This window comes from Trematomus bernacchii, unplaced genomic scaffold (assembly GCF_902827165.1).
Source record: "Trematomus bernacchii unplaced genomic scaffold, fTreBer1.1, whole genome shotgun sequence".
In the NCBI taxonomy this organism is placed as follows: Eukaryota; Metazoa; Chordata; class Actinopteri; order Perciformes; family Nototheniidae; genus Trematomus; species Trematomus bernacchii.
In genome coordinates this window covers 57,369-72,022 of record NW_022987536.1, presented here as the reverse complement: position 1 = coordinate 72,022, position 14,654 = coordinate 57,369, and the positions used below count along the sequence as shown (strand labels likewise).

General features: G+C 41.0%; 1 protein-coding gene across 1 annotated transcript; it reads right to left on the bottom strand.

The window, feature by feature from the left end:
• Nucleotides 1-2,777: 2,777 nt before the first annotated feature.
• Nucleotides 2,778-13,735, bottom strand: lnp1 (leukemia NUP98 fusion partner 1). The gene is made up of 4 exons (XM_034122535.1): nt 13,559-13,735; nt 4,878-5,180; nt 4,068-4,160; nt 2,778-2,900 (listed from the first exon to the last, which is right to left on the bottom strand). The coding sequence occupies exons 1-4, from the start codon at nt 13,733-13,735 to the stop codon at nt 2,778-2,780; spliced, it is 696 nt and encodes a 231-aa protein (XP_033978426.1).
• Nucleotides 13,736-14,654: the final 919 nt, after the last annotated feature.

Sequence of the window (14,654 nt, the reverse complement as noted above, 5' to 3'; positions counted from 1 at the left end):
CAGGAGAGGACTCTTTAAAGTAGAGACAATACATACTGATATACACCTGAACATCAGCAGGAGAGGGACTCTTTAAAGTAGAGACACTACATACTGATATACACCTGAACATCAGCAGGAGAGGACTCTTTAAAGTAGAGACACTACTACTGATATACACCTGAACATCAGCAGGAGAGGACTCTTTAAAGTAGAGACACTACATACTGATATACACCTGACATCAGCAGGAGAGGACTCTTTAAAGTAGAGACACTACATACTGATTACACTGAACATCAGCAGGAGAGGACTCTTTAAAGTAGAGACACTACCTACTGAGATAACATGAACATCAGCAGGAGAGGACTCTTTAAAGTAGAGACACTACATACTGATAGACACCTGAACATCAGCAGGAGAGGACTCTTTAAAGTAGAGACACTACATACTGATAAAACGTCTGAAACCAGCAGGAGAGGACCTCTTTAAAGTAGAGACACTACATACTGATATACACCTGAACATCAGCAGGAGAGGACTCTTTTAAAGTAGAGACATACATACTGATATACACCTGAACATCAGCAGGAGAGGACTCTTTAAAGTAGGAGACACTACCTACTGATATACACCTGAACATCAGCAGGAGAGGACCTCTTAAAGTAGAGACACTACTACTGATATACACCTGAAACATCAGCAGGAGAGGACTCTTTAAAGTAGAGACACACATACTGATATACACCGAACATCAGCAGGAGAGGACTCTTTAAAGTAGAAGAGACACTACTACTGATATACACCTGAACATCAGCAGGAGAGGACTCTTTAAAGTAGAGACACTACATACTGATATACACCTGAACATCAGCAGGAGAGGACTCTTTTAAAGTAGAGACACTCCATACTGATATACACCGAACATCAGCAGGAGAGGACTCTTTAAAGTAGAGACACTACCTAACTGATATACACCTGAACATCAGCAGGAGAGGACTCTTTAAGTAGAGACACTACATACTGATAACACCTGAACATCAGCAGGAGAGGACTCTTTAAAGTAGAGACACTACATACTGATAAACAACCTGAACATCAGCAGGAGAGGACTCTTTTAAAGTAGAGACACTACATACTGATATACACCTGAACATCAGCAGGAGAGGACTTTTAAAGTAGAAAGAGACACTACATACTGATATAACCTGAACATCAGCAGGAGAGGACTCTTTTAAAGTAGAGACACTACCTACTGATTACACCCTGAAACATCAGCAGGAGAGGACTCTTTAAAGTAGAGACACTACATACTGATATACACCTGAACATCAGCAGGAGAGGACTCTTTAAAGTAGAGACACTACATACTGATATACACCTGAACATCAGCAGGAGAGGACTCTTTAAAGTAGAGACACTACATACTGATATACAGCTGAACATCAGCAGGAGAGGACTCTTTAAAAGTAGAGACACTACATATGATATACACCTGAACATCAGCAGGAGAGGACTCTTTAAAGTAGAGACACTACATACTGATATACACCTGAACATCAGCAGGGATGAGGGACTCTTTAAAGTAGAGACACTACATACTGATATCAGCTGAACATCAGCAGGAGAGGACTCTTTAAAGTAGAGGCACTACATACTGATATACAACTGAACATCAGCAGGAGAGGACTCTTTAAAGTAGAGACACTACATACTGATATACAGCTGAACATCAGCAGGAGAGGACTCTTTAAAGTAGAGATATGATATGAATCTCCCTGCTGTGGAATGACCTCTGATCAGCCTCAGCTCCATGTACTTTTTAAAAGGTTAATACTACATCTGTCGTGTATCTATTTTTCAGCTGAGGGGTTTTTCTGCCGTATTGATTCTCTTCCTGACGCCAGCAGCTAGTTTCCAGCCGGCTGTAGTAAAGGCTGAGGACATCACGCGTTTCACTGTCAGTGTTGTAAAACAATAATTCAAGTTATAAAGCCGGTCCAAAATCCACCGAGGAAGCATCTTCATCCGATCATTTATTTCCTGGGTTATTTATTGACTCATCACGAGATACACAACAAGTTATGAGTGAGCACAAACACGTGTGTTCAAGTAAACAACATTTTTACATTAAGTTAACATTACATTGAAATATTGCATTGATTCACATCAGCTGAGACCATCAGACGTTTCATTATTGCATATTTAATGTTCACACTGTTGGAATTAGACTATAGTTGAAAAGCTTTGACAATCTTCTCTTTATGGCGTCATCCTGTGTGGAGAAAATAAAGCATCACCTAGCGTGACCTGCTTACCTTTTAGCATCTCATTCATAAAAGAGGCACATATTCCTTTCAACTGTTAAAGTGTAACTTGTATTGCTTTAACTTGGTCGTGTCCCTGCTCAGGGTTCAATTTCATTTAGCTGCAGCTCACAATAAGTGCACAGAACCACGAGGGTGCACACTCAGAAAGCAAAACTCCTGCAGGTACATTAGCTTTTATTGAGATAAACACACATTTCTTCCTGTTCCCCCCCCCCCCCAAAACTTCTGGTAAAAGTCAGATTTGTAATTCTTTGTACAAAGGGAGATATATATTCTGTTAAATGTGACTTTTGACTGGGAGAAAAAGTGGAAATATCTTCAAAAACAGACGTAATAACGGGCCCTGAGAGTTTAACACTTAAACGTCACATCACAGAGTTCAGGAAATGTTACGAGCAGAATGAAGCCGCCGCCTCCTCCTCCTCCTCCTCCTCCTCCTCCTCCTCCTCCTCCTCCTCCTCAGTGATATCAGCGATGTCTCCTCAGAGACAGTTTCCTGCAGGGTGTGTGTTGTTCTCTCTCAGAGGGGATCAGGCCGTCCTCAGACCTCCTCCTCTCCTCTGAAGGTTTCCTGACCCGACAGGCCGCCTCCTGCAGGGGGGGGGGGGGGGAGAGGTAGAAGTACTCAGATCTTGTACTTGAGTAAAAGTAGAAGTACTCAGATCTTGAGTAAAAGTAGAAGTACTCCGATCTGGTACTTGAGTAAAAGTAGAAGTACTCAGATCTTGAGTAAAAGTAGAAGTACTCCGATCTGGTACTTGAGTAAAAGTAGAAGTACTCAGATCTTGAGTAAAAGTAGAAGTACTCAGATCTTGTACTTGAGTAAAAGTAGAAGTACACAGATCTTGTACTTGAGTAAAAGTAGAAGTACTCAGATCGTGTTCTTGAGTAAAAGTAGAAGTACAAACAGATCTTGTACTTGGAGTAAAGTAGAAGTACTCAGATCGTGTACTTGAGTAAAAGTAGAAGTACTCAGATCTTGTACTTGAGTAAAAGTAGAAGTTACTCAGATCTGTACTTGAGTACAAAGTAGAAGTACTCAGATCTGGTACTTTAGTAAAAGTAGAAGTACTCAGATCTTGTACTTGAGTAAAAGTAGAAGTACCAGAGTGTAGGAATACTCTGTTACAGTAAAAGTCCTGTATTCAAAATGTTCCTCAAGTGAAAGTAGAAAAGTATTCTCATCAAAATATAGTGAAAGTAGCGACAGTAAAAAGTAGTCATTGTGCAGATTGTCCATTTCAGAATAATATATATGATATGTTTTAATATGATTGATCAATGAAAGTGTTTCTCAAAGCTGGTAAAGGAGTGCAGCTAGTTTGAATGACTTTGTATACTGCAGGGTAGCTTGTGGATTTACTCCAGGTGGAACTAAAGTCTGATTTAACACTTGATTATATTTCACATCATTCATCCACATCTGTGAAGTAACTAAAGGGATTAAATACATGTAGTGGAGGAAAAATACACCATGTACCTCTGAACTGTAGTGGAGTAGAAGTACAGAGTAGCAAACAATGGAGATACTCAAATAAAATACCTCAAACCTGGATCAGCTGTTAGAGAGTGTTTGCATTCCTCTTCACATCATGCTCCCACATGCAGGAGCTGCTATCATGCATGTACACGGCCGGATTAATGTGAGATAACGGCCCCAGGGACAGATATGCAATAGCCCCCCCCCCCCCCCCCCCCCCCCCACCATCTGCAGGAGGAGCAGGAAAACACTTGCTGTGCTTTCTGTGGTGTTTTTACCTCTTTGTGGCCGCGGTGTGCACAGAGCAGCTGTTTCACTCCGCTCTGCAGCGTCTCCTCCTCACAGATCGGACACAACCTGTCCTCATCAGCCTGAGGAAGAACATATGAGACAACTTTTAATATCATCAGTGTGTGCCTCAATTTGTGTGAACATGTTGTTATTGAAGAGGTTTAATGCCAAAAGGCATGAAGGCAGCATCTCCCTGGTCCAATGGGATTACTCCATTATATTTAGGATTATGTCAGAAAATAATCTCTGAGTCAAACAAACATTCATGATGCTTACGCGTTTAGTTCAGCAGGATAATCTCTACATGTTAACATCACTTTAGGATTTCTGAAGTAAAAAGCTAATGTTGGGCTATAAAGGAACGACAGCACGGTCACATGACTTCACGTCACCACCGCTAAGCTAAAGGTGGCTAATGTTGGGCTATAAAGGAACTACAGCACGGTCACATGACTTCACGTCACAACCGCTAAGCTAAAGGAGGCTAATGTTGGGCTGTAAAGGAACTACAGCACGGTCACATGACTTCACGTCACCACCGCTAAGCTAAAGGAGGCTAATGTTGGGCTATAAAGGAACTACAGCACGGTCACATGACTTCACGTCACCACCGCTAAGCTAAAGGAGGCTAATGTTAGGCTATAAAGGAACTACAGCTCTTTGGATTTAACTTTAGCTTTAAATTTAGATTTAGCTTTAATGGTATATTTAGCTTTAGCTTTAGATAATAATTAATTTAATTGAATTGATTTAGTGCTTTTCAAGTCACAAAGACACTAGCGTTCCCCCCTGCTCACCGGGGCCTCTCTCCTCGTGTCCCTCAGCTGCAGCCTCCTCTCGAAGGACTCGGTGAGTTCTGGGATGGTGCTGATCCGGTTCTCTGCTACTGAAGTTTTGCACCAGCTGTTGTCGTCTGAGGAGGCCCGACGAGCTCTCTGGTGCTGCCTCATCTCCCCCCTCATCTCGCCTCTCATCTCCCCCCTCATCTCGCCTCTCATCTCCCCTCTCATCTCCCCCTTTTCCTCCCTCTTCCCGTGGCCTGAGGAGGAGGAAATGGCTGTTGCGTGGAGTCGATGCAGACTCATGGCGTCTAACTGAGACTGTGGATCAAACAGAGGAAGAGAAAAACTTCTGTTACATTAAAAACTTCCCTTGCATCTCGAAGTCATTGGTGATCATTGGGTTTTTTCATTTATTGTGTCTTGATATTTGTCTAATGTTGATGTTACACATGGAGCTGCTGTGATGCAAGTCACATTTCAGACTTGATCTGACCGTTAAAGTATTATCGTATCTTGTCATATCGTGTCGTGTCGTATCGTTATCAAGCAAACTAATACTATAAAATCACTACTTTGATTGCAGTGAGTTTTGGCAATGTTTGATTTCAAATGAAACAAAAACCTATATAAGTAATACATGTCGAAGTCAACTGTATTTGCCATAGGAGATTAAAACTGTGAGAGCATTAAAGCGAGACACTGCAGGCACAAACATGGTAAATATTGAGAGTTTGGTTTATTTAGCTTCCAGGAAATTCTTCTTCTATATGTTTTTAGAAACTGATGAATGTGAAATAGATGTTGGGAGCCTCCTTGGTGTAGGCTCAGTCAAAAAGTTTGATAAATAAATGTTCAGCTTTATAAGTGTTTGCGCAATAAGACGGTGGCCCTGAAGGTCAAAACACAACAATATTCAAAAAACTAACCACGCAATATTTCACAAAACACAACAGAACAAAACTTCAAAATAGAAAACTACAGCATTTCAAAAGACACAACAACAAGCAAAAGTAAACGAGGAATGCCGACATTATCTTAAAGGGCCCATGTCATGCTTTTCCGGTTATTACCCGTCCCCTTGTGTGTTATGAAGGTTTTTCTGCATGTGAACGGTCTGCAGAGTCACAAACCCTCAAAGTACACCCTGTAGCGAGTAAAACTCTAACACAGAGAAGACCTCGTTGGACATTTCTCTTTTTCCATTGTTTTCTTCCCGGGAACCAAGTGACGTAACGACGACCCCTCCATGGATTGGTCAAAATGGACCAATCCGTGGAGCCGTTACGCCTTCCTCACACACACACACTCAATCTTTTCTCAGCTGCAGCTCCGCCAATTTCTCCTCCCTGAGACGGCGGGACACGGCGAGGCTGTGAGTCGGTGTGTGAGCACACACACACAAACTCCCAGCCAGGCTGCGGGTGTGTGTGTTCGGGCTGGGATTCGCTGTGTCTCGCTGTCTCGCAGACGGCCACTGGGCTCACAGGGAGGGGGGGGGCAGGAGCTCCAACAAGACGTTTAGGACAGAGAGTGAATACACATACTACACAGAGATGCTGTATGAGAAACCAATGTGAGTTTGGAACATTGAACAATGTACATCTATTCTAGTAGACCTCAACAATGGAACTATGATCAGTAGAAATGGCCGTGACATGGGACCTTTAAACTGGAAAAAGCTAGGTTCCTATTGGACACCGATTCCTCGTCACTGATTGGATGCACTGTCTGTCAATCTAAACAAACTGAAATAATTCCCCTTCTTTTGAACTCAGTCCAGCCTACATTTCCCATCATGCCTAGCTCTCACTTATTGGTTCCACTTGGTCAGGAGTGAGTTTGCAAAAAAAGGAAGAGCATAGAAAACTAAACAATGATTATGGGATGTATCTGTGTATCTGTGTATCTGTGTATCTGTGTATCTGTGTATCTGTGTATCTGTGTATCTGTGTATCTGAGTGTCTATGTATCTGTGTATCTGTGTATCTGTGTATCTGTGTATCTGTGTATCTGTGTTTCAGCGTACAGAGGTTATTGGAGTTAATAAACATTGTAAAATACCTGCAATCTGCAAAAATATAAATAAGGTCATGCATTTTCTTTATAAACTGTTCATAACTTTTATAGATTTCCCACTCTGACACATTGGGTTTTTCTTCGTCAATGCATTACTATTTCGTCAATTAGTGTGTTGCTGCAGCTGTTCGATAACGTCAATGCAAACACTTATCGTACACATTTTAAAGGTCTCCTATCATGCAAAATGCACTTTTTGATGTCTCTTATACTTCAACATGTGTCCCCGGTGTGTCAGGGAACTCACGCAGCGTCAGCAAATAAAACCCTCTCTCTTTTCCTCCGTACCCAAATCTCTAAAAACGGGGGAACAACGGAGCTGATCCAGATTTGCGTCCGATATGACGTAATATCTGAAATGTGGACCCATGGCCCTATCAGAAACGTTGCTATCAGAAACAATGCCCGACTGTTTTGGACGTAATATGGTCGGTGTTTACATTAGCATCGCTAACACTCAGAGCTAACCTGTACTGGAGAGCATGTGTGTGAAGAAGCAGGAAATAAAAAGGAACTCACCTTGTGGTATAACCGGCAAGAGAGAAAGCCTTTGAGCTCCATACTGTTTCAGAGAGAATCCTTGATAATCCATGATATGGCGTTTCATCACGGCAGTATTTAGTTTAGACAGTAGCTGCCGGGTCCCGCATGAGCTCAGACCCCTCCCTTTTTAAAGCTTTATACCCCAAATCAGCACTTTAGAAACAGGAAGTGAAATAGAGGGATATGAGGCATGGCTAGAATGGGTGATCTGTTTGGTATTTTGAGCAAAACACTTCATAGACATGTTTTTTATATATTTGTATATATCTGAGACCTATGCTATTGCCTACAAATAGCATGATAGGTGACCTTTAAAGTATTTTTTAGCATTGTATTCATCTCATATTCTTTATTTATGTTAATTGTGTATTTATGGCTTTTATTTTTTATTTTCTCTCACTATGTCTGCACCAATTCATCTGAGCAAATATTTTTATATTAAAAAATGAAAATAAAATAAATTAAAGGTGGGGTAGGTAAGTTTGAGAAACTGGCTCGAGATACACTTTTTGTTATATTCCATGGAATGCTCTTAACATCCCGATAGCAATGAATATCTGAAGTGCTTTGACAAAAAATCCATAAAAAAATATCATCTGTGGAAGCCGTAGTACTGTAAAAAGCACGACCAATCATCTGAGCCGGCCCGGCTAAAGTAACTGGATGGCCTACCTGCCTGTCAGCCTTCCATCTGTGCACAAACTTATCTCGTGCCCTCATTGGTCATGTGCGCGTTCGTGTGTGTTGGAGGAGGGGCTCTGTAAGGAAGTGGCAGATTTTCTCTGGTTGTGTATTTTCAAATTCTAGCGATCTCGAGCCGGTTTCTCAAATTTACCTACCCCACCTTTAAGTGTGATGTTTTAAAAGTGTAGCTGCAGCTGTTTGTTAATGTCAATGCAAACACCTATCGTACACACTTTATAGAATTCTTTCATTGTATTCTTTATGTATGCTTATGCAGTACTTTATTTTTCATTTCATTTTCTCTCAATATGAGGAAATATCTTGTATTTAAAAACTAACTTTGCAACAGGAGTGTGATGTTTTTATCAAAGTATGTTGTGAAGTAAAAAGATATGATTCTAAACTGTATTAGAGTAAACATGTATTGTTTGAACTGTTTTAAGTAATCCCATATAGAAATGATATTCTCACTTACAACTCAATGACACAGAGATCCTGTTTCACACACACACAGCTCCTTTTCACCAGAGCGCACACACATGTTCTTTTCAAGGTTCAGTATGTTCTTTCTGGGCTCATTATATCTGTATACAATGTTTAATTGTCTGAGAGTAACAGTTTATGTGAAAGATGCCATGGGAAAATAAGGGAGTGAATACCGGTGCAGAGATAAGATTGACTTTGACCTTGTAGAACCTTAGAATCTCACGTTCTGGTCAGAACTCTGATTCGCTGTATTGAACCCGGCCAGAGGTGGATCCAACCAGTAAGGACACCTGGGGGAGTGAGCAGCTCACACAGCTCCTCCCCACGGACTCTCTGATTCGCTTCGGAGTAAAATGGGAAGGAAGAGTCGACACATCTCCGCCCCAAAATATGGATATAAATACTGTTGTTTTTGTATGTAAAAGTACTTCTGGTTTGTTGGAGGCTGGTCAAGAGACGTGTAAACCGCATCCCAAACCTGAAGTCTGTACTTCTCGTTTCTTGAAGGCATGGTCTGTCTACCTGTAAACAGCATCACAAGCCTGAAGTCCGGAGTACTCTGTATAACTTGTATATGTGTTTGGTTTCCTACCAGAGTAAACTCAGATAATTGTTATAACTTTTGATTCCGGTGTTTTCAATTCCTTTCTTTATTTAATAGAGATCAGCCTCATCCAACGAACGGCGCGTAGCAGAGGGGGTGGCTATCAGCCACCCCAATAGGTGTTCTGCTCCAACAAGTGGTGACCCCGACGTGATGAGTGCTTGTCTCTAGAAAGGAACACCGATAGCCAGGGGACGGAATCCAGTCCAGGGGGAGGACACAGAGATACTGTTGACAACTAAACCAAGCGCGCTATATACAAAAGGTGAGCAGACACCTGTTTTGACTATCAAAAATCTGTGATTGATTATACTAAAAAATTTAGAGTTGTCAGCAGCGTTCTCAGTGTTCTTAGTCACGGTGGGAAATGCAATACATATTCTAGTTGAAATAGATTAATAGTGCTTAGAGTCGGGTAGTTCAGTCCTGTACCTAAGGCACAAAAGTGCTTGTAAGAGGCGGGTAGTTCAGTCCCGTCCTACAACTCACTAGAAACGAACGCTGCAAAGCTGTAAAAGATGTATGGGGTAAATTCCCCGTAAGTCAAAATAACATTGATTAATACGGTTGGCTTGTAGTGCTTTAATTAAAGGCTGTGGGGGTGTAAAAAACAGATGGGTTAAATTCCCCGCAGATCATGATAAGATTGATTAATGCGGTTACCTTTCGTGGTGCTTTAAATGTATAAAATGGCTGTAATTGTTATATGGTGGGTGATAGAGGAGGAGAGAGACGCGACCTCCAACTAATTATTTGGAACGACCGAATCTCATCACAAAACTGCTGTGGGGTTAATCAGGCTCATTAAACGTGACGATAAAGAGATTTTGTTGACTGGGTTCCGACTCCTTGCCTGAAGCCGCAGCCGCCGAAAGGGGGTTGTAGAAGCTTGCTTCAGGAAGTCACGCTATCTGTTGAAATATACATCGCACAATAAAAATCTGCCTGACTGTACGGATAAATATATGTAAAACTGCAAACATAATTTAAGAACACCACTCTGTACACAGTACATACTTAGAAAATAAGTAGTACACGGAGATAGAATTCAGATAGTACGAAGTCATAGTCTGGAAGGCTGAATGTGACGATAAAGGATTTTTGTGGTTTGGGATTAAACTCCATGTAAGCGTCGCATCTCTAAAGAGGGGTGTCGAAGTGCGCTTAAAAACCGCAATTATCTGTTGGAATAAACATCGTACAAAAAGCCGGACAGACTGTATAAGGGAATAAACTCTGTGTGATTTTTTAAGTCAAATCTGTGTAATAATTAAGAAAAAATCTAGAAGTACTCCAGTGGAGACAGGTTTGCAGTATTAGTAAGAGGGGACAATTTCATTCGTGGTCAGCTGCTGCCCTCTGGTGGCGAACAGGGAGTGTTACAATATTCTGAAATATTACATACTGAAAATTTAGAATTAAAGACAATAATTGCCCAGTATATTAAATAAATACAAACGAACACGTATCAACATAAGTCAGATAATATAAACGAGGTCAATCATGGAAGAAGGCTGACATTTAATGCCTGATATATAAGTAATAATAATATATAATATATAACTGATGTATAAGGCTCGATATTTCTGAAAATAAGAACACCGTCAACAGCATTCTATTTCAGAAAAAGGGGGGATAGGATATACATCAGACAATATGTATGTGAGCTTATTACGTTTTTAAGAGACATTTATCTAGAATACTAGCTTTGGTTATTTTTTGTTTTGTTTTGTTTGTTGCTTTTAAGAGAAATTGATACATTTAAAATAATCTAGTTTTGGTTATTTTTTGTTTTGTTTGTTTGTTCCTTTTTTGTTCGGTTTTATTTTTATTTTTTATTTTATTTTTTGTTTATTGTTTTCTGCATAGTCTCTTGTCCACACTACAGTCTAGTTGGTGGCGGTAATACACCTACAAGTTGGTTTGCCAAACGCCAATAAACACTAAAGAAATAGAAGAGATGAGTTCAAAACCATATTTCCAGCAACTTAAGGGCTTGGTATGAGACTTCTCCACACAGGTTGCTGACGCCAAAGGGGGACCCGAGAAACACGAGGCCAACACAGCAGAGTTCGTCTGGCTGAAAGTCATCAGGCCTAAGTGACTCAACCCCAGATTTTCCGGCCCCTACCGAGTGACCCAAAGGACCTCCCATGCCGTCCGCCTAGATGGAAAGGGAGACAACTGGTACCACTGGAGCCAGTGTGCGGTCGGGAAAAACACCTGCGAGGACCCTAGACGACATCAGGACAGATCTGGCCCTCGTCAAGGAATTGGTTGATATAGCCGGTGTGGAACTTTGTCTGAACAAATCCATTTTTTGAGGAACTTTCAACTTTATTTTTATATCCCATAATTTAAGGGATTTGTATTTTTTATTCTACAGAACTATGTGTTACCAAAAGAGGGAAAAGTTTAATAATGTCTTTTCTAATTTCTGTGGCTACTTTTATTGCCATTTTGGTGACATGTGGTTGTTGTTGTGTGCCTTAGACTCATCAGTTCCACCATTGAGGGAAAAGCTGCCCCTTCCCCTTCGTACCGAATGCCCTTGTTGGCTTATGCGTCGGAGGGGGTAGAGTACGATGACTCAGCTGACAAGGACGAACTTTTTAAAAGCATATTTTATTCTCCCTCCACTGTCATAAGAAGTTGTTGTTGTGGACTGTTCCTAAAGGTTTAAAGTGCTCTAAATCCCAGCTTCTGATGGATTTATATAAATGTTGGGACAGACACAGTAGAAAAGAATGACAGTGGTAATGTTTCAAATGCTATATGTTGATCTCGTAAGGTGAGATCAAAAGAGGGATTGAAGTAAAAAGATATGATTCTAAACTGTATTAGAGTAAACATGTATTGTTTGAACTGTTTTAAGTAATCCCATATAGAAATGATATTCTCACTTACAACTCAATGACACAGAGATCCTGTTTCACACACACACAGCTCCTTTTCACCAGAGCGCACACACATGTTCTTTTCAAGGTTCAGTATGTTCTTTCTGGGCTCATTATATCTGTATACAATGTTTAATTGTCTGAGAGTAACAGTTTATGTGAAAGATGCCATGGGAAAATAAGGGAGTGAATACCGGTGCAGAGATAAGATTGACTTTGACCTTGTAGAACCTTAGAATCTCACGTTCTGGTCAGAACTCTGATTCGCTGTATTGAACCCGGCCTGAGGTGGATCCAACCAGTAAGGACACCTGGGGGAGTGAGCAGCTCACACAGCTCCTCCCCACGGACTCTCTGATTCGCTTCGGAGTAAAATGGGAAGGAAGAGTCGACACATCTCCGCCCCAAAATATGGATATAAATACTGTTGTTTTTGTATGTAAAAGTACTTCTGGTTTGTTGGAGGCTGGTCTAGAGACGTGTAAACCGCATCCCAAACCTGAAGTCTGTACTTCTCGTTTCTTGAAGACATGGTCTGTCTACCTGTAAACAGCATCACAAGCCTGAAGTCCGGAGTACTCTGTATAACTTGTATATGTGTTTGGTTTCCTACCAGAGTAAACTCAGATAATTGTTATAACTTTTGATTCCGGTGTTTTCAATTCCTTTCTTTATTTAATAGAGATCAGCCTCATCCAACGAACGGCGCGTAGCAGAGGGGGTGGCTATCAGCCACCCCAATAGGTGTTCTGCTCCAACAGTTGCCTGCTTTATTGTCAATGCAAACACTTATTGTTCACATTTACATTATTTGTATTCAAAATCGCAGAATTCTGAAATGTTCCCAAAATATCTCAATTTCAATTTCTTTTTTCATAAAATTCTAACTTTTTCACTTTTCTTTAATTCTTCTTTCGTGTTAAATATACAAAACATGCCTCTGTTTTTTACGTAGGACAATATCTTGTTTTGTGTCAATGTGAATACGTACAGTACACATTTTATAGTATTATATATAATAATACTATCTGTATTCATGTCTATGCCCTTCTAGCTTTTAACTGCATTCTCTCGAACTATGTCTGCGTTTTGCTCTCATTCACAAACAGATATTATCACACATTTGTACAATTAAGCCTTTTAGGAATCAAACTCCTGCTCTGCTGCACTTTAACCTGTCACCTGATTGTGTTGAATTTGCATTATCCTCATTTTAATGCACATCTCATCGTTGTACCTTTCATCTAAATGTATCTCATGTCTACTCTTTGCTATTTGAAGTTGGCTTGTAAGTCTTTTAACTGTCTTCTGTGTGATATCAATGTGAAGCACTTTGGACTACACTTGTTGTGTGAAAGGTGCTGTACAAATAAAGATTATTATTATTATTCTCCATGCCCACTCACCACGGTGGGCAGCGAGGCCCTCCTCTCTCCGGGGGTCTTGCTCCTCTTGAAGCTGCCCCTCTGCTCTCGAGTCCTTCCCTCCTCGGCCCCGTGACCCCAGTAGCTGCTCATCCACTTCATCGTCCCATCATCGTCATCGTCGTTATCCATTAAGCCGGGCAGCAGCCTCAGAGACATGATGGAGGACAGACCCTCAGAAACACACAAACTGTGAGACCCTGGAATAAAGGCTCCTATAGAGAGAGCCCCTTTGATCTGAGAACAGGCGGTAATGAAGAGAGGTGTTAGCATGGAGGCAGTGTTGGTGGTGCTGGGTGCTTTTAATCTTTCCATTGCAGGGGGGGGGGGGGGGTGGGGGGGGGGGGGGGGGGGTGATACTCTATTTCCCATAGTTTCCACTGGCTGGCTCCATCAAACCAGTCGATAGAGAGGAGTCTGAGCCTCAGGCCTGACCACAGATCAGATTTATATTCATCATAAAAACTACAGTACGGGGTTTCATTATATTTAGGATTTAACCAGGGTTAGGTGAGTACAAAAAGAATATTACAATATGTACGTAAACATCAGGAGTGAGGGAAGGATGTGCAATAGCAAGATAATAAAATAGAATAAATGAACAAAATAAACAAACGTATTAAAACATACTAAGTAAAAGTAAAAATATGCAATACACAGGAATCCGCTTTGGTTTCAAGACCCTGGTTCACGGAGGATACCAAAAAAGTCCTCGAAAGACAAGGTCAAAAATATAAGTTTCGGCCCAAACTAAAAGGTACCGTGGGGTCAGATTATAATTTTCCAAAGGGGGGTTCGTTTAGCGTGAAACACTTGAAATAACTAAACCAGGGGTGTCAAACTCAAATACACAGTGGAGTCATTTCTTATGAGTACATTTCTCCACAGGCCAACAACAGCTTCAAATTTCCCTCATGAACAAACCAAACATGCCCTGTTGTCGTGAGAGAAAAAGTGCAGAAGGAAACATGTGAACTCAGTGTGCTGCTCTGTGATGCTAGTTCAGATACTTGGCATCTCATCTTGGGTGCAAGTTCATCAATGTTTGGGGTCAGGCTAACCCTAACCCTAACCCTAA